This window comes from Chiloscyllium plagiosum, chromosome 25 (assembly GCF_004010195.1).
Source record: "Chiloscyllium plagiosum isolate BGI_BamShark_2017 chromosome 25, ASM401019v2, whole genome shotgun sequence".
NCBI classification, from domain to species: Eukaryota; Metazoa; Chordata; class Chondrichthyes; order Orectolobiformes; family Hemiscylliidae; genus Chiloscyllium; species Chiloscyllium plagiosum.
In genome coordinates this window covers 9,531,831-9,555,420 of record NC_057734.1, presented here as the reverse complement: position 1 = coordinate 9,555,420, position 23,590 = coordinate 9,531,831, and the positions used below count along the sequence as shown (strand labels likewise).

The following is a 23,590-nucleotide window of genomic DNA, read 5'->3' as shown; positions in this document are numbered from 1 at the left end:
CAGGAGATTGTTGTATGTTACAGTTAAAATACAGACAAAATAAAAAGAAAATAATTGGGTTTAACTGTAACTATAAAAATGCTTAAAATAGTTAATGAACTACTATGAATTAACTGTTCCAATATAATAACATTCCATAAACACAACCTTGGCAAAGGCAAATTCAATAAAACAGATTGTCTTACATGCAATTCCAGCAGTAGGAGAACCTCAGAATTTAGTTGTAACAAAGAGAGAGGAATATGAGCTTTCACGTCCAGCTGGATGTAAGTTTGCTCGCTGAGCTGGAAGGTTCATTTTCAGATGTTTTGCCACCATACTAGGTCACATCATCAGTGATCCTCCAGTAAAGTACTGGTGTTAGTGATCTGCTTTCTATTTATGTGTTTAGGTTTCCTTGGGTTTGTGGTATCATTTCCTGTGGTGATGTCAATTCCTGTTTTTTTTCCCCTCAGAGGGTGGTAAATAGGATCAAAGTTGGTGTGTTTGTTAATAGAGTTCCGGTTGGAATGCTATGCTTATTGGACTTCTTGTGTATGCCTCTGTTTAGCTTGTCCTAGGATGGATGTGTTGTCCCAGTTGAAGTGGTGTCCTTTCTCATCTGTATGTTAGGATACTAGTGAGAGTTGTCATGTCTTTTTGTGGTTAGTTGATGTTCATCTCACTAGTATCCTAACATACAGATGAGGAAGGACACCACTTTGACTGGGACAACACATCCATCCTAGGACAAACCAAACAGACACACACCAGAATTCCTAGAAGCATGGCATTCCAACCAGAACAAACACATCAACTTGGACCCCATTTACCATCCTCTGAGAAAAAGAACAGGAAATGACATCACCAACCGAAGGAAACCTAAACACAAATAGAAAGCGGGTCACTAACACCAGTGCTTTACCAGAGGTTCACTGATGATGTTACCTAATGTGATGATGGAATGTCTGAAAATGATCTTTCCAGCTTAGTCAGCAAACTTACATCCAGAACCTCAACCTAAGCTGCAAATCTTCTCAAAACTCGCTTTCACATCCAGCTTCAAGACCTCAGCAACTGCAGCACGCTTAAACCAATAATCCTGGTTTTTAGAATTTGACCCTACCCCATTCATGCTGCTTCTATTGTCCCAACTTTAAAAGTCCCACGGTCTCATAAGCTGTTTATTGGCTTTGGAGCAGACTGGTCATCACCTCTACATCAACCTTCCTTCACAAAATATACCTCTTAAAACCTTTGTATCACCACAAAAATGCTTCAGAAATCTTGTGGCCACGAATGTACTATGTAAATTCAAGTCAGATTTTTTTAGACTGGTAATATGATATTGTCTCAGTTTGAGAAGCCAAAGAAGTCAAATGCAATTTTCATCATATTTCCTTTGTACGCAATAGCTCACCAGTAAATCAAATGAAGCGTCAGCAAATTAAAGAAAAATACAGGTTGCAAAACAATCAAGTGCAGTCAACCATAAACCTCCTCAATCTTACCCACAACTTTTATTATAGTACAATCTAAGCATAATGTTGTAAAATAAATGATAATCAGATAGGGCGGGCAGTGGAGGAGATGTTAACTTCAGTCCTGGGGGGTGGTAGTGACAATATTGCTGCTGGTGGAGGAGAAAGTGTGGTATCTCCACTGCCAAACACCATTTATCACAATTACTTCAAAAAGACAAATATTCAGCATTTTGATGAGAGAAATAATACAAAGTTTCATGGTAATGACTCTTTCTGACTGAAAATGCTGGAAACATTCAACTTAGCCATTTATCACAAAATAACATGCATCACCAAAAACAAAGCAAGGCTTCGCTACTACTAGTGCATCAAATGTAACTGATGCCAAGAAACCACAACATAAATCATAACAAATAAAATCATAATATCATAAAACATCAATGAAAATTTACTAAATGGTCCTAATGGTAGGATCTCAGCATAACTAACAATGCTGGAAAATATACCAAATAGTATCAAAAGTCAACATTTCCAAGATTGAGAAGGAAAAGCTCCAGACCTTCTGATTCTAACTTTTCTGAATAAATTTATCATTGGAAATTCTTCCCAGTTTTCAAAAGATTCTGCCACAGCAACAATTATGATTTTATATCTCTTAGATTTTTACAATTCTGATATTATACAATTTGTTGTAGCTGTAGCAATAGTTCACACTCCATGTACTCCCTTTGAAGATAAATATTTTCACCTGACATGTACAAGATTATGAAGGTTTGGTTTCCAAGGAAAAACAAGCTAAATTTGGACACAAAACCCTGATAAGAAATGATGAAATACAGTGCAATAAAAAGAATTTTCAAGATATTAAGTTATTTTAAAGTGATAGTCTTCTTTACAGACTGGACACACATCTCTTTTCCCATAGTATATATTTAGTTCTCAAATTTAGGGCTCAGCCAGCTATTTTTAAAAAGGTGGTCATCCATTTTTACATGTTTTGCAGAAATTGTATATTACGAATTTTGGGTGCAAACAAGATTGACTTGACTACTCTGCTTTCTTCCTGTAGTTGAATACCGAGCATATCATTGCAAGGAGTCCATGCTTTCAGGGAGGATGGCAGGTATGAAAAATCTCAGGATCAAAACAAGGCTTTATAAAATGAAGTATAAACAAAAGTACTTGAAATAAAAGTATAAGCTTAGGAGGTGGTTCTGTTTTGACAAATAAAAGAAATTGTTGACTGTTGAACTGACATCTTTATAATAAGTTTGTCTTTACGTGATTTTTTTGATCACTATCTCAATGTGTATTTGGATAAGATTGATAATATTAAGTAGGTGTTAATGATACTTTAAAAGGCCTGCTGATGGAACAAAAGTTTTATTTCCCCAAAGATTTTCAAGTGGATATGTTTTGATCAGGAGTTCCACACTTGTTCTGGTTATTATTTAGCTTATTGGATATATTTAAAATGGGTACGGAAGGGGCTTGAATAAAAATAAAATATTGCAGATGCTGGAAATTTGAAATAAACACAGAACATACTGAAGGAACTCAGTAGTCCTGGCAGCATCTGTAGAGAGAGAAACAGAGTTGACATTTTGAGTACAGTATGACTCTTCTTTAGAAGTAGTGCAGAGTGTTATCTGCACCCTTTTCTAGTACCCAATGAAAACTGCGAAATGCCAGGTGTCCGAGGATTCGAACCTGACCATATTTTAAGCAGCTCTGGATTTGTTTCAACTCTGAAAACATCTGGGATGAAGAGTCAGGACGAGATAAATGGGCAGCAGACTGTCAATAACAAGAGCGTATCAGTTCTTTTAAAAAAATAAATGTAAACAATTTTAAAATTTACCTGAGGGCCAAGCCCATAATGCATCATAACGAGTTCTGTTTGATTCATGTTCCGCAGGAAGGAAGAGATTGGTACCACACCATATGTTTCACATGCTTGTTTATACTTGGTTTTCCCTGTGTGATCATAGGCTTTCAAAACCCCTTCTGAAATAGAACATTGCAAATTTAATGAAGGTCTTCTGGTGTACTGTAGTGGTAGTTTCCCTACCTCTGGACCAGATGGCACCAGTTCAAGTTGTATCTGCTCCAGAAATGTGTCATAACATGTATGAAGAGATTTACACATAACACTTAGAAATTTAACAAGTTTTATATTACAATAATGAAATGCAATATGCTATACCCTTATTTAAATTAAAGCTGTAGTTTTAATACAACCTGTCACAACACAACTGTTCTGATATTTGTGTGAAAATTCTTCACGCTCATATATAGCAAAGTTGCCTTGTTGCTGCATGATTTTAGAACATGACTTCCTCTGTAGTGTCACCCAAGTAATCATTCTTTATGAACCTAATTAGCTATTTGGTTGATGGGGTCACCAGATCTGAAGTGAAACAAACTGTCACTCAACACTGACAAATGCACATCTTCCTGCAATGGTTCTATAGGCCAGTAATGAAGAATTGAAACCCCGTTCCCCCTTTCTGGGGACTTGAAGGTACGCTTCTGTTAATTCAAACCAGGAATTGAACTGAAGCATTTTTAATGCGTTTGGCTCAGTCACAACTGCTTTACTAATTGATGCATTGAAAACAGAGAGATTGTTATTTTAAGATAGGTTTTCCTCTTTCCTTTGTTACTGTTGCTGCTGACACCAACTCGTTTATTTTTCTAGTTATGGGATTTGGAAACTGGACCATTATTTCTTGCCAGTTCCTAGTTTTTCTTGAGATGGTGGTGGTTAGCTGTTTTTTTGAACTATTGCAGTCCATGTGCTGTAGGTTGACCCACAACATTGTCAGAAAGAGAATTCCAAAGTTTGAGCAACAGTGAAGGCACAGTGATATAATTCCAAGTCAGGATGGTAATGATTCTCCAATAGTTGTGTACATGCAATTTCTGAATACAACATAGCAATAGCGAACAAAGAACATAATATCACAGTACAAGGCTCTTCAGCCTTGATGTTGCGTCGCCCTGTGAAACCATTCTGAAACTCATCTAACCTACACAATTCCATTCATGGCCATATGCCTCACCAATGACAATTTAAATGCCTGTAAAGTTGGCAAGTCTGCAACTGTTGCAGGCAGTGCGTTCCATGCCTCTACTACCGAGTAAAGAAGGTACCTCTGACATCCCTCAATGTGAAGCTACGCCCCCTCATGCTATCCATCACCATCCTTGGAAAAAAGCTCTCACTGTCTACCTGATCTAACCCTGATTATCTTTGATGTCTCAATTAAGTCACCTCTCAACCTTCTTCTCTCTAGCGAAAACAGCCTCAAGTCCCTCAACTTTTCCTCATAAGGCTTTCCCTCCATAGCAGGCAATATCCTTGTAAATATCCTCTGAACCCTTTCCAAAGCTTCCACATCCTTCCTATAATGCGGTGACCAGAACTGCACGCAATACTCCAGTTTTGCACAGCTGCAGCATGACCACATGATTCCAAAACTAGATCCCTCTCCTAATAAAAGCTAACGTATGCCTTAACAGCCCTATCAACCTGGGTAAAAAACTTTGAGGGATCTATGTACATGGACACACATCTCTCTGCTCATCTACACTACCAAGAACCTTACCATTTGCCCAGGTCTCCGCATTCCTGTTACTTCTTCCAAAGTGAATCACTTCACACTTTTCCACATTAAACTCCATTTGCCATCTCTTAGCCCAGCTCTGCAGCTTATCTATGTCCTTCTGTAACAACATCCTTCAGCACTACCCACAACTGTACCACAATTATGTCGTTCACAAATTTACTAACCTATCCCTTCTATGCCCTCATCCAGGTCATTTATAAAAATGACCAACAGCAATGGACCCAAAAGAGATCCTAGTGGTACACCACTAGTAACTGAACTCCAGGATGAACATTTCCCATCAACCACCACCCTCTGTCTTCTTTCAGCTAGCTGATATCTGATCCAAACCACTAAATTGCCCTCAATCTCATGCCTCTGTATTTTGTGCAGTAACCTACCATGGGGAACCTTTTCAAATGCCTTACTGAAATTCATATACATCACATCAACTGCTTTACCCACATCCATCTGTTTGGTCACCTTCTTAAAAGAACTCAATAAGGTTTGTGAGGCATGACCTACCTTTCACAAAACCGTTTTGACTATCCCTGATCAACTTATTTCTATTGAGATGATTATAAATCTTCTCTCTCTCATAACCTTTTCCAACACTTTATCCACAACCGAAGTAAAGCTTGCTGGTCTATAATTACTAGGGTTGTCTCTACTCCCCTTCTGGAACAAGGCAACAACATTTGCTATGCTCCAGTCTTCTGGTACTATTCCTGTAGACAATGACAACATAAAGATCAAAGCCAAAAGCTTGGCAATCTCCTCCCTGGTTTCCCAGAGAATCCTAGGATAAATCCCATCTGACTCAGGGGATTTATCTATTTTCACATTTTCCAGAATTTCTAACACCTCCTCCTCGTGAACCTCAATCCCATCTAGTCTAGTAGCCTGTTTCTCAGTATTCTCCTCGACAGCATTGTCTTTTTCCAATGTGAATACGGATGAAAAATATTTATTTAGCCCTTTCCCTAGCTCCTCTGACTCCACACACAACTTCCCATTACTGTCTTTGATTGGCCCTAATCTTCCTCTCCTCATTCTTTTATCTCTTATGTACCTTTAGAAAGCTTTAGGGTTTTCCCTGATCCTATTTGCCAACAACTTCTCATGTCCCCTCCTCGCTCGTCTTAGCTCTCTCTTTAGGTCTTTCCTGGCTACCTTGTAACTCTCAATCACCCTAACTGAGCCTTTATATCTCATCCTAACATAAGCCACCTTCTTCCTCTTGACAAGAGATTTAACTTCCTTAGTAAACCACAGCTCCAGCGCTCGACAACTTCCTCCCTGTCTGACAGGCACATACTTATCAAGGACACACAGTAGCTGTTCCTTGAATAAACTCCACACTTCTATTGTGTCCATGCCCTGCAGTTTCCTTCCCCATCCTAAATAGAAATCTTGTCTAATCACATCATAATTGCCTTTCCCCCTGCTGCGGCTCTTGCCCTCCAGTGTATACCTATCCCTTTCATCGCTAAAGTAAACCTAACTGAATTATGGTTATTATCACCAAAGTGCTCACCTACCTCCAAATATAACACCTGGCTGGGTTCATTATCCAATACCAAATCTAATGTGGCCTTGCCCCTTGTTGGCCTGTCTGCATACTGTGTCATCAAACCTTCCTGCACACAATGGACAAAAACTGACCCATCTAAATTATTTGAACTATAGTATTCTCAGTTAATATTTGGAAAGTTGAAGTCCCCCATAACAACTACCCTGTCATTCTCACTACTATTGAGAATCAGCTTTGCTATCCTTTCCTCCACATCTCTGGAACTAATTGAAAGCCTAGAGAAAACTCCAAATAAGGTGACCGCTCCTTTTCTATTACTAATCTCAACCCATACTATCTCAGTTGATGAGTCCTCAAATGTCCTTTTCGCAACCACAAAACGGTCCTTGATAACAACTCTTTTATCATCTTCTCTGTTTTTACTGAAACATCTAAATCCCGGAGCTTGCAACAACCATTCCTGTCCCTGCTCTACACATGGGTCTGGACCTGGGGTTTTGATGTTGAGGCCATTTCAGAGACAAGCCGCAAGTTCACCCACTTTATTTCAGATGCTCCTAGCGTTAAAATAGACACACTTTAAACCAACATTTTGCTTGTCGGTGGCCTCTTGCAACCCTGAACCTTTATTTTGGATCTGCCTACGCTCAAGCTCCTCTATACTCGAATTACAATTTAGGTTCCCACTCCCCTGCTGAATTAGTTTAAACCCACTTGAAGAGCATTAGCAAATCCCCCCTCCAGGATATTGGTACCCCTCTGGTTCAGGTGAAGACCAAACATCCTGTTCGCAGAGGTCTCACCTACTCCAGGAAGAGCTCCAATTATCCAGGAATCCAAAACCGTAGCCATGTGTTCAACTCCTCTCTCCCTATACCTCACCACGCTAGCACGTAGCACAGGTAACAAACCAGAGAGAACTGTTTGTCCTAGCTCTTAGCTTCTACCCTAGCTCCCTGAATTTCTGCCTGAAATCCCTATCTCTCTTCCTACCTATGTTGTTGGTGCCTATGTGGACCACGACTTGGGGCTGCACCCCCTCTCCCGCAAGGATCCTGAATACACGATCAGAGACATCACTAACCCTGGCATCTGGGAGCCAACACACCAACTGCAAGTTTCTCTTGTTCCCAAAAAACCTCCCATCTGTCCCCCTAACTATGAAATCCCCAATACTAATGGTCTGCTCCTCTTTCGCCTTCCTTTTGGAGGAACAGGGACAAACTCTGTGCCAGAGACCTGTGCCCCATTGCTTACACCTGGCAAGTTCCACTTCCTGAATGAGCTGAAGTGATTGACATAGTGAGATAGTATTCAAAGTTAAATAACCAGGCAACAACTGGAATAACTATTGCCCCAGTTGACTGCTCTATTTAGGCAGGAGTGAAAACTTGGATCAATTGCACTCCTTAATTCAAATATGGAGGCCAATTGTGCTCCTATTTGGAAAACAACGGTTTATTGAATTATTATGGCTTTGTGGGAGAATTACTAGACTCCAGAGACCCAAATATCATTCTAGAGACCCAGTTTTGTGTCCTATCATGGCAAATGTTATAATTTGAATTTAAAAGGGGCTCTTGTGATGCAGACGGAGGGTCCTACGTGTGGACCGACAGAACCTTGGCCTGCGTTCAAATTCCATCTGCTCCAGAGCTGTGTAATAACATCTCTGAACAGGTTGATTAGAAAAAAGTTTTTTTTTTTTAAAAAAAAAAGACACTGAATCATTACAATCATTAACCTGGTATCTTATTCATGTTTATGGTGCACTGTCACATCAAACAGTGGAATTACCCACTAAAACATGGAGATTATTTCTTGGGTAGTTTTTTAAGCCTTCATGCTTTACTGAAGAAGTTTCATTATCTTTGATTGCACCTCCCATTGTTTGGGATGTATTTTGGGCTTCTCATTAATCCAGTGGCATTCTTAATTTTTCTTACCATCCAGATCTTCATCTAATCCTCCATTATCGAGCATTTCATCATCAGAAATATCCTCAAATAATTCAGATACTTTGTGGATAGGTGTCTCATGTGTGCAGATTTCTTCTGTGTGGTCCTTTGCCTGAAAGCTGCTTTGCACTCGAGTAACTGTCTGGAAAGTGTAAAATTGAAACGAAATCAGATTAACTAGTCTACATTAGCCTCATATTGGAAATTATACCAGCAAATCACAGACCTATTAAATGTTCCATCACAATTTAAAAAAAAAATCATTTGTGGGATGGGTGCTGCTGGCTGGACAGCATTGATAGCTCATCCCTATTTACCCTTGAGAAGATGGTGGTGAGCTGCTGTGTTGAATCGCTGCAGCCCATTTATTGTGCAGCCACGATGCTGGGAGGGAGAGAATTACAGAATTTTGACATAACGACCGTAAAGGAACAGCGGTATAGTTCCAAGTCAGGGTGGCGAGGGGCTTGGAGGGGGACTTGCAGGTGGTGGTGTTTCAAAGTACCTGCTGCCTTTCTCCTTCTGGATGGAAGTGGTCGTAGGTTTGGAAGGTTCTAAGAATCTTTGGTGAATTTCTGCAGTGCATCTTGGAAATAGTACATACTGCTGCTACTGAGCTTTGGAGGTGGAGAGATTGAATGTTTGTAGACATGATGCCAATCAGGCATGTTGTTTTGTTCTGGATGATGTCAAGCTTCTTGAATGTTGTTGGAGGTGCACCCATCCAGGTAAGTGGAGAGGATTCCATCACATTCCTGACTTGTGCCTTGGAGGTGGTAGATAGATTTTGGGAGACAACTTACTCGCCGCAGTATCCTTAGTCTCTGACCTGCTCTTGGACCAGTGTTTTTTTTAAAAATATATTTATTTATTAGCAAATTTTTTTAACTTCACAAACACATAAAATTATTGAAAAATACAAATCGGCATAATAAAAAGAAAAAACCCACAAATTACAATACAACGACTGTCTACTAACTACTAACCTACTCCTTGCAAGGCAACACCAATAAATAAGCAAATAACTAATAGATCAAAAAAAAAGAAAAGTAAAAAATAAGAACAATACAGAACAGCTATGCTCGGCGTAAAAACTCCCAAACAAAGGAATGGGAGCATTGTATATATATCCGTATTAACTCAGGAGACCCCCTTCAGGGCCCAGGGCTCGACAAACCTAACCGTGCTGTTTAAACAAATGCCTTAGTTAAGATAGTTGACAAATCTATACCCAAATAATTCAAGTAGGGCTGCCATGTCTTATAAAAATGGCCTGTTGTGTGGTAAACCATGTTTGTAAAAAGGTCCAAGGGAATGTGCTCCAGAATTAATTTCTACCATCCCAGCAAGCCCAGTGGGTTCTCAGACACCCAGCTCATCGGAATATTCTTCCATGCACAGTATGCAAGAACATTAAATAGTTTCTTCCCACGTCCGTCTAAAGATAGTAAATTCGGTAGACCTAAGAGGAGAGTTATCGGGTCTACTTTGACTTCAGTCCTCAATAGCCTCTCTCTCTCCTGCCACAGCTCTCCAATAAACACGGAGCTTGGGGCATGTCCAGAAGCAATAGATAAGAATGCCTACACTTATTTTACATTTGGGGCACACTGAAGATGCCCCTTTTTTTTTTTAAAAAACTTCACCAGATGGTCCACTGCCATATGAACCCGATGCAGAACTTTTAACCGCATAGCGCATGCCCTATTACAGATTGAGATCTTTCAAGTATTCTCCCATATGTTTTTCCATGTTTGAGAAGAGATCTCCACTCCTAGCTCTTGCTCCCAGACCTCACATAACCAGTTAATATCCTGCCAGGCCCTGCCACCCAGCAGGCGATAGAGGGCACTAACCAAAAGGGTGCTTGTGGAATGTAGCAACAACCTCTTTGTATGGGGCTTATAGAGCTTAGTGAGAAGCGTAGTCTTCTTCTGGGTGAAATCCCTAACCTGAAAAAAAAACGGAAAGGATCTCTGCTGGGCAACGCGTATTTGCGGCTAGGTTGCTCAAAAAACATCATAACCTCCCCTCAAACAAGTCTCCCAAACTAGAAACTCTTCTCGCTGCCCATAGTTTGAGCTTTGAGTCCATCATCCCTGGTCAGAACCCTGGCATGCCAACTATAGGCGTAAGTGGCAAAGTCTTGGATAAGCGACCTCACTCTGACACATTGCCCTCCACGCCTTGACTGTACTAATGACAATGGGGTTCCAGCAGTGGTCCATAACTGTCTTCATCTTATCCATAAACAACAGGTTAATCAGGGGGCACTTTGCCTAGGAGGCCTCGATATCCAGCCATATTGAGTTTGGATCGTTACCTACCCAGTCGCAGACAAAGGACAGCAGGGAACCCGATTGATACCTCCTGATGTCTGGGAAATCAACTCCTCCCCCTCCTTAAGGCAACTGCAATTTAGTAAGTTTGATGGGGGCCACCCATGATGCCAGACAAAAGAACCAAACCATCCCATAAGCTTCCGCAACGTTGACCTGGGAAAAATTATAGGGAGAAAGTGAGGTCTGCAGATGCTGGAGATCAGAGCTGAAAATGTGTTGCTGGAAAAGCGCAGCAGGTCAGGTAGCATCCAGAGAACAGGAGAATCGACGTTTCGGGCATAAGCCCTTTCCTGAAGAAGGGCTTATGCCCAAAACGTCGATTCTCCTGTTCCCTGGATGCTGCCTGACCTGCTGCGCTTTTCCAGCAAGACATTTTCAGCAAACATTATAGGGAGCATACGCATAGGATAAAGCAAACGAGGAAGAACATTCATCTTAATGAGAGATATTTGGCCCAGCCATGAAATTGGAAGAGCCTCCCATCTCTGGAGATCCCGCCTAATATTGTCAAGCAAGTGAGCAAAGTTAGTCCGAAATAACAGATCAAACTTGGAGGTAATTAAAATGCCTAGGTATCGGAACCCTGCCCGTGACCACTTAAAAGGGAACTTAGGGCCTTGAGGTTCCTCCGATTTTGCAAAGTTAATCTTATTTCCTGAAATAGCCCCAAATGAATTGATACATGGGATCAAATGGGGTACTGATGTCATCGGCTTGGATAAAAACAGAAGGACATCATCCGCATACAGTGTAATCTTGCATGCCGTCGATCCCACTTCCGAAGCGGTTATGTGGATGTTCTGACTATTGGACTCTGCCAGCGGTTCTATCACCAACGTAAACAATAGAGGTGTACTGCTGTGCTAGTTGTTCCTACAAAGATCCCCAGGGTAGTGGCTTTGAGTATTCTTTAGAGATTCCTCTTGCTGTGAACAGAGTTGATCATATTATGCCTGGGCATGTGAAAAATGAATTCTGATGTAAACCTGTAATCTTACCATAACAGGATGCATTGCATCTTTAGTAATCCAGCTGTGGTATCTGAGCATTCTTAGTTACAATGTTTGGGTCTCGGTGGGTTACTCTTCGGAGGGTCGGTGTGGACTGATTGGGCTGAAGGGCCTGTTTCCACACTGTAAGGAATCTAATAACGGTGAGAGGGGGCAGCCTTGCTGACTATCCTTACCAATCCTAAAATTCTCAGGCTTCACCCCATTGGTGATGACTGCAGACAGAGGGTGGCGATATATAAAACCTCCACCCACCTAACAAAGACCCCACCCAACTCAAACTGTTCTAAGACATAAAAAAGATACGGCCATTTCACACAGTCAAATGCTTTCTCTGCATCGAAGGAAATCACCAACCCCTGAATCGATCGTTGCTGACAAACTTGGACCATATTCAGCAACCTTCTGATATTATTAGAGGACTCATGGCCCCTTATAAAGCCTCTCTGGTCCTCTTCAACAATATGGGGCAACACCTATTCCAATCTCAGCGCCAGGATCTTAGACAGAATCTTGAAATCTGAATTCAATAGAGATGGGACTGTATGAGGCACAATCCTCGGGAACCTTCTCCGAAAGAATTAAGGAAATATTAGCTTCTCTCAAAGATGGTAGTAGGCATTCATGGATATAGGAGTGATTATACATCTTCAACATCGGCCTCGACAGGATCCCTATAAACTCCTCATAAAACTCACCCGGGAGACCATCAGGGCCAGGCACTTTCCCACTCTGAATCTGCCTAGCTGCCTCCTGTATTTCCTGAACTGTCAAGGGGCATTAAGGAGAGAGGCCTGTGCCAAGGTTACCCTTGCGAGGTCTAGGTTCTTAAAAAAGGCCTCCATTTTAGCACTCCTGTCTCGCAACCTTCAGACTGATACAATTCAGAGTAAAGTCTCCAAAAAGCCTCATTCGTCATTTTAGCATTGTATGTAAGGACCCCGGCGCTGTCTCTGATTGCTATATTGGACTGGGGAGCACACTTTTTCCTAGTCAGGTATGCTAAATACTTCTCCGGCCTACCCCCATACTTGAACAGCCTTTGACTAGCAAAAGCAAGTTCTTTCTTCACGTTTTGTGTCAGTATTGAATTCAAGGCAGCCCAAAAGGGCCTTGATCCTGCTGTAGCTTAGTCACTGAAGGCCGCGCAAAATATGCCGCCTCGGCAGCTTTCAACTGTGTCTCAAGGAGATGCTGCTGTTCCTCCTTCAGTAGTTTCCAGCTAGCCGAATAGGAAATAGCTAATCCCCTAGCAAAGGCCTTAGTGGTCTCTCATAGCATAGACAGACTACTAGCCGTGCCTGAGTTGATAGTCAAGAATTCCTGAAATTCTTTCAAAAGGTATTCCACAAATTTGGAATCCTTAAGGAGAAAAGGGTCTGCAAACCTAGCCCCTCACTCTTGGCCTTAACTTCCAAATAGACCACTGAGTGATCAGAGGTAGCTATATTCCCAATTTTGCAACCCATAAATCGAATCCAGAAGGGCTGAGGGAGCCAGAAAGAGATCATTCCTAGTGTGACATTTATGTGGGTTTGAAAAAAAAAGTGAAATCCCTGCCGGTAGGGTGAAGACATCTCCAAATATCCACCAACCCCAACTCCTCGCATAAGTCAGCCACCTGCTTGGCCTGTGAAGCACTAGTTGGGGGCCCACTAGGCATCCTGTCCACTGTCGGATCCAAAAGACAATTAAGATCCCCCCCATAATAATGTGCTGTGTTCCAAAGACACTCAGCTTAGTGAAAGCAGTAATCAAAAATTTGAGGGGATGCACTGGAGAACAGTAGACATTTAAAATGCCATATTTCTCGACCCCCGCCTGCCCCCCGCCATGAATCAGGCTTTAATTATCACAAACCATCCCTGCTCATCTTTCACCTGCTCTAATAAAGTAACAGAAGATTTTTCTGGATTAAGTACAGCCACTCCCCTACTTTTAGTAGTAAAGGATGAAAAGAATACTCGGTTATAACCCCCCCCCGTTGTAACTTCAGGTGTTCGCCAACATCAAGATAGGTTTCCTGCAACAAAGCGATATCAACCCTTTCCCTCTTAAGGTTAGAAAGCATTTTTTTCCTTTTAACAGGCGAATGACTTCCCTTGATATTCCAGGTGGACTATTTAATAAGACACTTAGCCATATCCCCTTTCAGACACCCTTGAACCCCTGGGAGGGGGAACCCTGCTTACAAAGCGCCAAGCACAAGTAAATAAAGACTCAGAGTCAAAGAATTGCGTATACAAAACCTACTCTATCATAACTACAAACAACCATCACTACCAAAAAATTACAAAGAAAACCAACTATAAAACCCTGAATAGAAGACTCTTCCCCCTGCCCACCATACACACCTCTTCCTTCACAGCTCCTTCAAATCCAGACTGTGCCCTTGCCTTAGGCAAGAAGAAAAAAAAAAGATGATCCTAAAATCAAATGAAAAAAGACAAAGTCAGGATGAGCACTCCACCCATCCCTGGCTTCATGTCACCCCTACTTGTGACTAAAAGAGAAACAGCACAAACAAAATAAAAGGGGAGACAACAAAGAACATCCACAAGATTTCCCATATAAAATCCAATTTCATATATTAAAAAAAATGAACTTATTCAAAGTTTTTTTTCAAAAAAGAAATTAGGGAGAAAGAAAGGAATAAAAAAAAATGGAAAACAAAGGAAAAAAAGAGAACAAACATTAACAGTATTCTTCAGGCTAGTTCATCTATTTTAAAGTGTCGACAAAGTTTTTAGCTTTATCCGCTGAGTCAAACGTATAAACTGCGTCCTCATGGCTGAAACGGAGACTGCAGGGTACCTCATGGAGTACTGGATGCCCAGATTGCTCAGCCTCTTTTGAATTAAAGCTGCAGAGAAATCCTGGAAAAACATGATTTTTGACTCCTTGTACAGCAGTGCCTGCGGATCATTTCCAAGTCATCAAGAAGCTTCTATTACTTTTTGCTTGTCATTATATGAGTGGAAGTGCACTAGGACCGGGCAGGGGAGCTGTACTGGCCCTGACCTATGCACTGTAACCTGATAAGCCCTTTCAATCTGCAGCCTGCTGGACTTGATGTGAAGGCTCAAAACCTTTGGCAGACAGCTTTCAAAGAAGCTGACTGGCTGCTCACCTTCCTTACCTTCAAGAAGCCCAACAATTTTGAGATTTATCTTCCGACCTCGATTTACGAGGTTGTCGATATGGTCTTGCAAGGCCCGCACCTCTCGCTCCAGCACCTGGATGAGGACTCCATCACAGCTTCCGAAGCCTTAGTTCGACCAACCACCTCCTCGAGCCACTCCCAGAGGCCCTGGATCTCCTGCTCATGCTTCTGAAGCATGGATGCGATAGGTTGGACCTGGGCATGAATCTCCCCACGGAGCTCCTCAATTACAGCCCCAACTTTCAAGGCAAGTCTCACCATCGCCGCAGCCAATTCCTGTGAGTCTGTCAGGTCCCCAGGGGGTTCAGGAGAGGCTGCCATCTCAGGTATGCCTGGTGCTACAGGGGAGTGTCCTCCCTGCAGCTGTTTGCTAACTCCTTTTCCGTTTGGCATCCTTCCCACCCCAAATGGGTGTTCTGCAAGGTTTTAAACTAGTAATTCCATCAGATAAGTTGGCCAGGGATGGCAAAAAACACCAGTATGCCTTGGCTGTTCGACAGAACTGTCCACAGCAGTTTTACAGAATCGCCGCCATCTTGCTGAGTCCACTGTGTTTATGAGTTGAGTCCAATTGAGTTTCTGGTCAATGGTAAATAAAAGGGTGTTGAGAGTGGGGGAAGTCAGTAATGGTAATACCGTTGAATGTCATGGGGCGGTGGTTGTAGTGTCTCTTATTAGTGATGAAAAGAATTTCAGCAATTTCACTTAGAAACCTGACCAAAATAAACTATATACCAAGATCCTCATCTACAGTTAATTTACAAGAGCAGATGATGGAAGGAAATGTGCCAGTTGCCCAGTAAAAGGAAGACTCATTAAGATATTGATTCTTTGCTAGCATGTAGGATGTTGATACAGATGTGGGCATTATTTATGTTCAAACCTTGATCTTTAGCATTGGCAAGTGGCTTTATGAATGAAAGCTACATAAGTTGAAATATAAATGGTGCAAGTTTTGTTACAGTTGTACAAAGCTCTGATTTGGTATTTGTTTGAACTGTGGACAATCCTGGCAGGACAATTGTACGTAAAGCCCTTCCAAAGATGGGTTGCAACTTCGAGCATTTGAGAGCTTTACAAAATGCAGGTAGTTACAGTTCTGCATTGACAATAACACTGAGTAAAGTAATTGTAAAACTCTGGTAGTGTACAGCTTAAAACATTGCTCAATGACAAGATGTTGAGGCTCTCAGAAGATTAGGTTGCACATTTCTTTCATGTCCTGATGAGTGCAAGACAAAGTGCTCTGACTGTGTCTTTTTGAAATGTGAAAGCAATTGTATGTGAAGAATTTCAAAGTGTCAAGCAACTATTCTGTTGAACAATGGAACACATAAGCAATAGTTTCAATAGATTGTTCATCCAACAATTCAAACCAGACCTGGTCATAATGGTGTACTTTAATAAATGGATAAACACTGTTGAACCCTCTCCTAGTACCATTTGGAGGAAAGGTTTCCTCAGTGTCCTGGCTAATTGTTATTTTTTTAACTAATTTAAAAATATATCCAGGATCAGGTATTCAATGTCATTTGATAGACTTTACTGTGCATATTCTCCACAATAAAATGTCATAAAGAAGTTCTGGCATTATCATGTTGCTGTTTGTGAGAGTTTCCTATGAGCAATTTGACTACCAAATTTCCTATAATACAACAGAGACTATACATCAAAAAGTACTCCATTGGCTGCTAATACTCCAGCAGTTGTGAAAACCTTGGAGTAAGCAATTGACATTATTGCCTTCTGAAAGTTACGCTTAGACTGGTTTCCTTGTGAGCAAGGGTATTCGACTCAACAATGTTAAAATATAAAATCCTAAATTATGGCATGCATTGCACCTATGAAAACAAAAGTGTTTTATGGGGACTGAGTAGCTTTAGGACATGGGAGGACCCCACCATACAAATTTAAGTATTTACTTCCTACTTGTGGCAGAGTGGTACTATCACTAGATTAGTAGAGCCATAGAGAGATATACAGTATGGAAACAGACCCATTGCTCCAACTCGTCCATACCAACCAGATATCTTAACATAATCTACTCCCATTTACCAGTACTTGACCCATCCTATTCAAACACCCATCCAGATGCCTTTTAAATGTTGTAATTGTACCAGCATCCATCACTTCTTCTGGCAGCTAATTCCATACATGCACTAGCAAAAGGTTGCCCCTTAGGTCCCTTTTAAATTTTTCCCCTAAACGCATGCCCTGTCGATCTGGACTCCCCCATCCCAGGGAAAAGACCTTGTCTATTTACCCTATCCATGCCCCTCATGATTTTATAAATCTTGTTATGACATGGGATTAACCCTCTGGCTTAATTTAAACCAGCAACACAGAACAGATTTATCCCGTGCAGTAATCTGTAAATTCGAGAGGGCAAAAAAAATTTAAAGTAAGAATTAACAACTTTAAGAAATAAAGTATAACAGAGAATAATTAACTAACAGCTACTTACAACTCCTTCCTCTAATCTAGTTTTTACCTTCACTTCTGTAATACTAGTCCGAGTAAGATTTACAAAACAAAACTTCTTATCTCAAAACCAGGCAGCTTTTGGTTCTTCTCTGTATTCCTGTCTTCCTGAAGAAGGGCTAATGCCCGAAACGTCGATTCTCCTGTTCCTTGGATGCTGCCTGACCTGCTGCGCTTTTCCAGCAACACATTTTCAGCTTCTTTTTGGGGATTCTGCTTCACAGGTTACTGATCGATAAAGGTAACTTTAAGAGAGCTATTTTTTGTGCAGTCTTTACAAGCTGGTATTTTGCAGTTCTCCTCTCAACTGTTCAATTTTCCCTGGTCATATATCCCCAAAGCATCAGATTGTGTCATTGGCTTTGAAGTTTGTCAACATACCAAATTCAAATGATTGGAATTTAGTATTTTTCATGGTATAATTTAAACTGATTGCCTGGAGACAAAAACAAATTCAAATTTGGCCAACCAGCTAATCGAGCTGTTCAACCAAATGTTACATTATATTTTTTTTCAGAACATTTGGTGCTGTCAGGTGATTCTACTAGCTTTTAACTTTCTTAAAAAGGTACAGTACACTCATCTTCATAACACCTGCCCCCTGAAGAATAAAGGGACCATCATAATGAAAAGATGAAAAGAAAGGGGTGGCACGGTGGCACAGTGGTTAGCACTGCTGCCTCACAGCACCAGAGACCTGGGTTCAATTCCTGCCTCAGGTGACTGACTGTGTGGAGTTTGCACATTCTCCCTGTGTCTCCGTGGGTTTCCTCTGGGTGCTCCGGTTTCCTCCCACAGTCCAAAAATGCGCAGGTTAGATGAATTGGCCATGCTAAATTGCCTGCAATGTTAGGGGTAGGGGTAAATGTAGGGGAATAGATCTGGGTGGGTTGCGTTTCGGCGTGTCGGTGTGGACTTGTTGGGCCGAAGGGCCTGTTTCAACACTAAGTAATCTAATCATATTTTTCTTTTTTTAAAAACACATTACCTTAATAACAGATTAATTTAAAGGTTCTGTTCGCCGAGCTGGAAGTTTTTGTTGCAAACGTTTCGTCCCCTGGCTAGGCGACATCATCAGTGCTTGGGAGCCTCCTGCGAAGCGCTTCTTTGATGTTTCCTCCGGTGTTTATAGTGGTCTGTCCCTGCCGCTTCCGGTTGTCAGTTTCAGCTGTCCGCTGTAGTGGTTGGTATATTGGGTCCAGGTCGATGTGTTTGTTGATGGAGTTTGTGGATGAATGCCATGCCTCTAGGAATTCCCTGGCTGTTCTCTGTCTGGCTTGCCCTATGATAGTAGTGTTGTCCCAGTCAAATTCATGTTGCTTGTTGTCTGCATGTGTGGCTACTAAGGGTAGCTGGTCGTGTCATACCCAACATGAGCAAGACGAATGTAGTGTACAAAATACCATGCAAGGACTGCACTAAACACTATATAGGACAAACAGGAAGACAGCTAACAATCCGCATACATGAACATCAACTAGCCACGAAATGACACGACCAGCTACCCTTAGTAGCCACACACGCAGACAACAAGCAACATGAATTTGACTGGGACAACACTACTATCATAGGGCAAGCCAGACAGAGCCAGACTGAAGAAGGGCCTGTGCCCGAAACGTCGAATCTCCTGTTCCCTGGATGCTGCCTGACCTGCTGTGCTGTTCCAGCAATAAAGTTTCAACTTTGATCTCCAGCATCTGCAGACCTCACTTTCTCCCCAGAGAACAGCCAGGGAATTCCTAGAGGCATGGCATTCATCCACAAACTCCATCAACAAACACATCGACCTGGACCCAATATACCAACCACTACAGCGGACAGCTGAAACTGAGAACCGGAAGCGGCAGGGACAGACCACTATAAACACCGGAGGAAACATCAAAGAAGCGCTTCGCAGGAGGCTCCCAAGCACTGATGATGTCGCCTAGCCAGGGGACAAAACGTTTGCAACAAAAACTTCCAGCTCGGCGAACAGAACCACAACAACGAGCACCCGAGCTACAAATCTTCGCACAAACTTTGAAGATTAATTTAAGTTCACCTTAAGTTGTTCACATATACATTAAATACATTTTAGATGAGATTTGTATTTATCAGTTAAATCTGCAACAATGTATCTGTGATTACATTCTTATGACCCACATGTATGATTTTTAAATTAAAAGTCTGGAACCTAAGACGCCAACGAAATAGTCTCATATTCTTGTCTTTAAAGCGTTCTAAGAATATAAGCGGATTGTGATCCGTGTACACAACCATTTAATATATAATACGAACAAATATTGTAAGGCCAGTCCCAAACTCAATAGTTCCTTCGATCACAGTATTTCCTTTGGTGGATGTTGATTTTCTTCAAAAAGTAACCAACTGGCAGTTTAATCCCATCCTCATCTTCCTGCAGGACTATAACTCCAACTCCAATGTCACTAGCATCGATGGCGACTTTAAAAGTTTTGAAAGGTTTGGTGCAGCTAAAACTGGTTTGGTGGTTACTATGGCTTTCAAATGATCAAATGCCTCCTGACATGGTTCTGTCCACCGAAACTTTGTTCTTCTTTAGCAAATCGGTTAACGGTGCTACTGCTGAAATTTGGAACAAATTTCCGATAGAATCTGCTGAGTCCTAAGAATTGAAGCACCTCTTTCTTAGAGTTTGGTCATGGAAATTCCTCAATGGCCTTCGTCTTTGGATTCTGTGGGGTCAACATTCCATGACTGATGTTATGTCCCAAGAACGTCACCTCTGCTTTCGCAATTTCAGTTTTGTTTAAGCTTATCACCAGTTTTGCTTCTCATAGTTGTTCAAAAGAGCTCTGCCAACTGTACCATGTGATCTTTCCAGGACATACTGAAGATCACTACATCATCCAAATAGACTGCACAGTCACAACTCTGTTCGTGAGTCTTTGGAATGTGGCAGGTGTGTTTTTCATTTCAAAGGGCATTACTTTAAACTGATATAACCCATTTGGGGTTACATAATGCATGGTTACTGGCAGGTATGTTTAAGTCCAACCTGGTGATGTAACTGGCTTGTCCGACTTTCTCTATATCGTCATTCAACCTAGGAACTGGATAGGAGTCAGATTTTGTAATAGTGTTGAACTTCCAAAAATCCACACAGAATCATTGAGTCCCATCAGGTTTGGGAACTAAGACGCTCGGCGAACTCCACTCGCTCTGGCTTGGTTCGATGATGTCCTTGTCGAGCATGGCCTCCACCTCCATCTGGACCTGTCTGGTTTTGAAAGGATTAAGCCGATAGGGGTGGTGTTTTATCAGAGCAATATTCCCTACGTCTGCATTAGTCCTCCCCATCTGATTCTTACACAGGTCCTTTTACTGCAGTAACAAATGTTTCAACTGCATTCTACGTTCCTGAGAAAGACAGCTTACTAATAACCTATCCCACTCCTCAAGGACTACTTTATTTTTTAACCTATTTTGAGGCACATCATCTGGATTGGATTCCTCACTCTGCGGGGCAGTAACTAACACCTGTTTCTCCAGTTCTTTCTCTCCAGTGTAATACGGTTTCAACATGTTCACATGACATATCCGATACCTTTTTTATCACCCCATCTGACATCTTTACTAGATAGTTCATCTGACTCAACTTTTTCTTAATTTGATTGGGACCACTAAATCCAGCTTTGAAGAGATCTCCTATCACTGGTAACAGTACTAACATGTCATCCCCTTGGGAAAACATCCAAATCTCAGAACTTTTATCTGCCACCTATTCTATACCATGCCCTCTTTAGGTGCCGTTTAGCTAACTCACTTACTCAATTTAATCTCTCCCACACCTCCGATACATAATCTAAGTGCGAGATCTCAGACTTTGGTCCTGTCAATTTTTCTTTAATTAATTTCAAAGGGCCTCTCACTTCATGCCCAAATGTTAACTCAAAGGGAGTGAACTGAGTAGATTCATTTAGGGCATCTCTGATGGCAAACAATACGAATGGGATACCTTTATCCCAATCGTTCAGGTAATCTTAACAGTATGCTCGAAACATGGTCTTCAAAGTCTGACGCCACCTTTCAAATGCTCCCTGGGATTCACAATAATACGCACTGGATTTAAAGTGCTGTATACCCAAGCTATCCATAACCTCCTTAAAACAGCCTAGCAGTAAAATTTGACCCTCAGTCTGACTGAATCTCTCTGGTATCCCATACCGTGTGAAGAAAGCTACTAACTCCTACTACCGCCCTTTTGCTTTGATACTTTGTTATGGTGTTGCCTCCAGAAATCTGGTAGACACAGCAATTATGGTTAACAAGAACTTGATCCCACTTTTTGTTTTAGGGAGGAGACCAACACAATCAATTATAACCCTTGTGAAAGGTTCTTTAAATGCGGGAATTAGCAACAAAGGTGCTGGTTTTATAACTGCCTGTGGCTTACCTACCATTTGACAAGTATGACATGTATGCCAAAAGTTAGCTACACCCTTGTGCATTTCAGGCCAGAAAAATGTTTTTGTACCTTACTCTGAGTCTTTCGTACCCAGAAGTGACTTCCTACAGCTAGTTCATGTGCTACCTGTATGCTACCAGCAACACAAGCTGGTGCACTTCGACCCCTTTCTCCTCTGCATGAACCAGTCGTGGTCTTCATTTTCATCTTAGGATTCTACCTTCCAGATAATAACCCTCCAGAATATTCTCTGCTTCCTTATTGGAGTACGCATCGACATACATATCTTACATCATCTTGTCTTGCTGTTGCAAGTCTCTTAGCCTTTCAGGACTAAACACATCTGTCTGACCCCCTGCCTGTTCAGGTCTTTCATGAGTATCTGCTTTTAGGGTATCTGCTAACTGAATCTCAACTCTTTGTTCATTCTCTTTACTTCTTGTTTTGCACAGTGACTTATGATAATGGGATCTGGTTACCACACAGAAATACCAGGATATTATCCCCTCAGTTCCTTGGTCTTCCTTGAGCTTCTCCACAACATGGGGAGTCCCTCCCATCTTGGACCCTGCCAAATAATTCACAAAACAAACTGAGTTCCTAGAACTAACACTCTGTCAATCATTCCCACTGTAACTCCCCAGCCTGGGGTTGGCACTCCAACCTGATCTGACAGAGGGGAACGCGAAATTTCTATCCATCTATCCCACAAATTACCACTCTCTGATAACAGATCGGAAAGAGTGCATAGTCGCTCATCCCTTACTGTCAGCAACTGGTTAGATCCTGCATCTGTCAAAATTATAACTTCTTGCCCTTCTACCCCTGTTCTTTCTGAGTAAACTTTACCCACAGAGGCTAATCCTTTGTAGAGATCAGATACTAACTCCGTACCAAGACCCTGCCGAGGCTGTGCACTCTCCTGCAGTTCCTCAGCTCTTCGTGGGGTCTCCTTTATTACCTTCACTAATGCCACTTGCTTAGCTTCTTTTACCACATCTTTTCCCACAGAGCCTTTCTTTAACGACCTGCACTGTGACTTTGTCTCTCACCTTCTGGCAGTGAAATCACCGGCACTGGAATTTTCTGTGTCCCACTCCATTACAGTGAAAATACCTGAGGCTTTTCACCTCCTGTCCACCCTCTTGGGCTTCTTTATTATCCTGTGGTAAATTCTTACCAGTGTTCTCTACTCTTGGTTTAGTAGTTGCTATCTCCCTTTCTCCCAACTTAGAGTCATAGAAATGGACAGCATGGAAACAGACCCTTCAGTCCAACCTGTCCATGCCAACCAGATATCCCAACCCAATCTCGTCCCACCTGCCAGCACCCGGCCCATATCCCTCCAAACCCTTCCTATTCATCTAACAATCCAAATGCCTCTTAAATGTTGCAATTGTACCAGCCTCCACCACATCCTCTGGCAGCTCATTCCATACACATACCACCCTCTGCGTGAAAAAGTTGCCCGTTAGGTCTCTTTTACATCTATCCCCTCTCACCCTAAACCTATACCCTCTAGTTCTAGACTTTCCCACCCCAGGGAAAAGACTTTGCCTAGTTATCCTATCCATGCCCCTCAATTTTGTAAACCTCTATAAG

At 41.7% G+C, this 23,590-nt stretch overlaps 1 protein-coding gene across 1 annotated transcript in view; it reads right to left on the bottom strand.

Annotated features, from left to right (window-relative positions):
* Positions 1-23,590, bottom strand: part of LOC122562546 (leucine-rich repeat-containing protein 74B-like) — a 72,345-nt gene that overhangs the window by 40,765 nt on the left and 7,990 nt on the right. Inside the window, exons 3-4 of the mRNA XM_043715462.1 lie at positions 8,555-8,708; positions 3,325-3,470 (exon numbers count right to left, since the gene is read on the bottom strand). Coding sequence (XP_043571397.1) covers positions 3,325-3,470; positions 8,555-8,708 — 300 coding nt within the window. The remainder of the gene's footprint in view (positions 1-3,324; positions 3,471-8,554; positions 8,709-23,590) is intronic.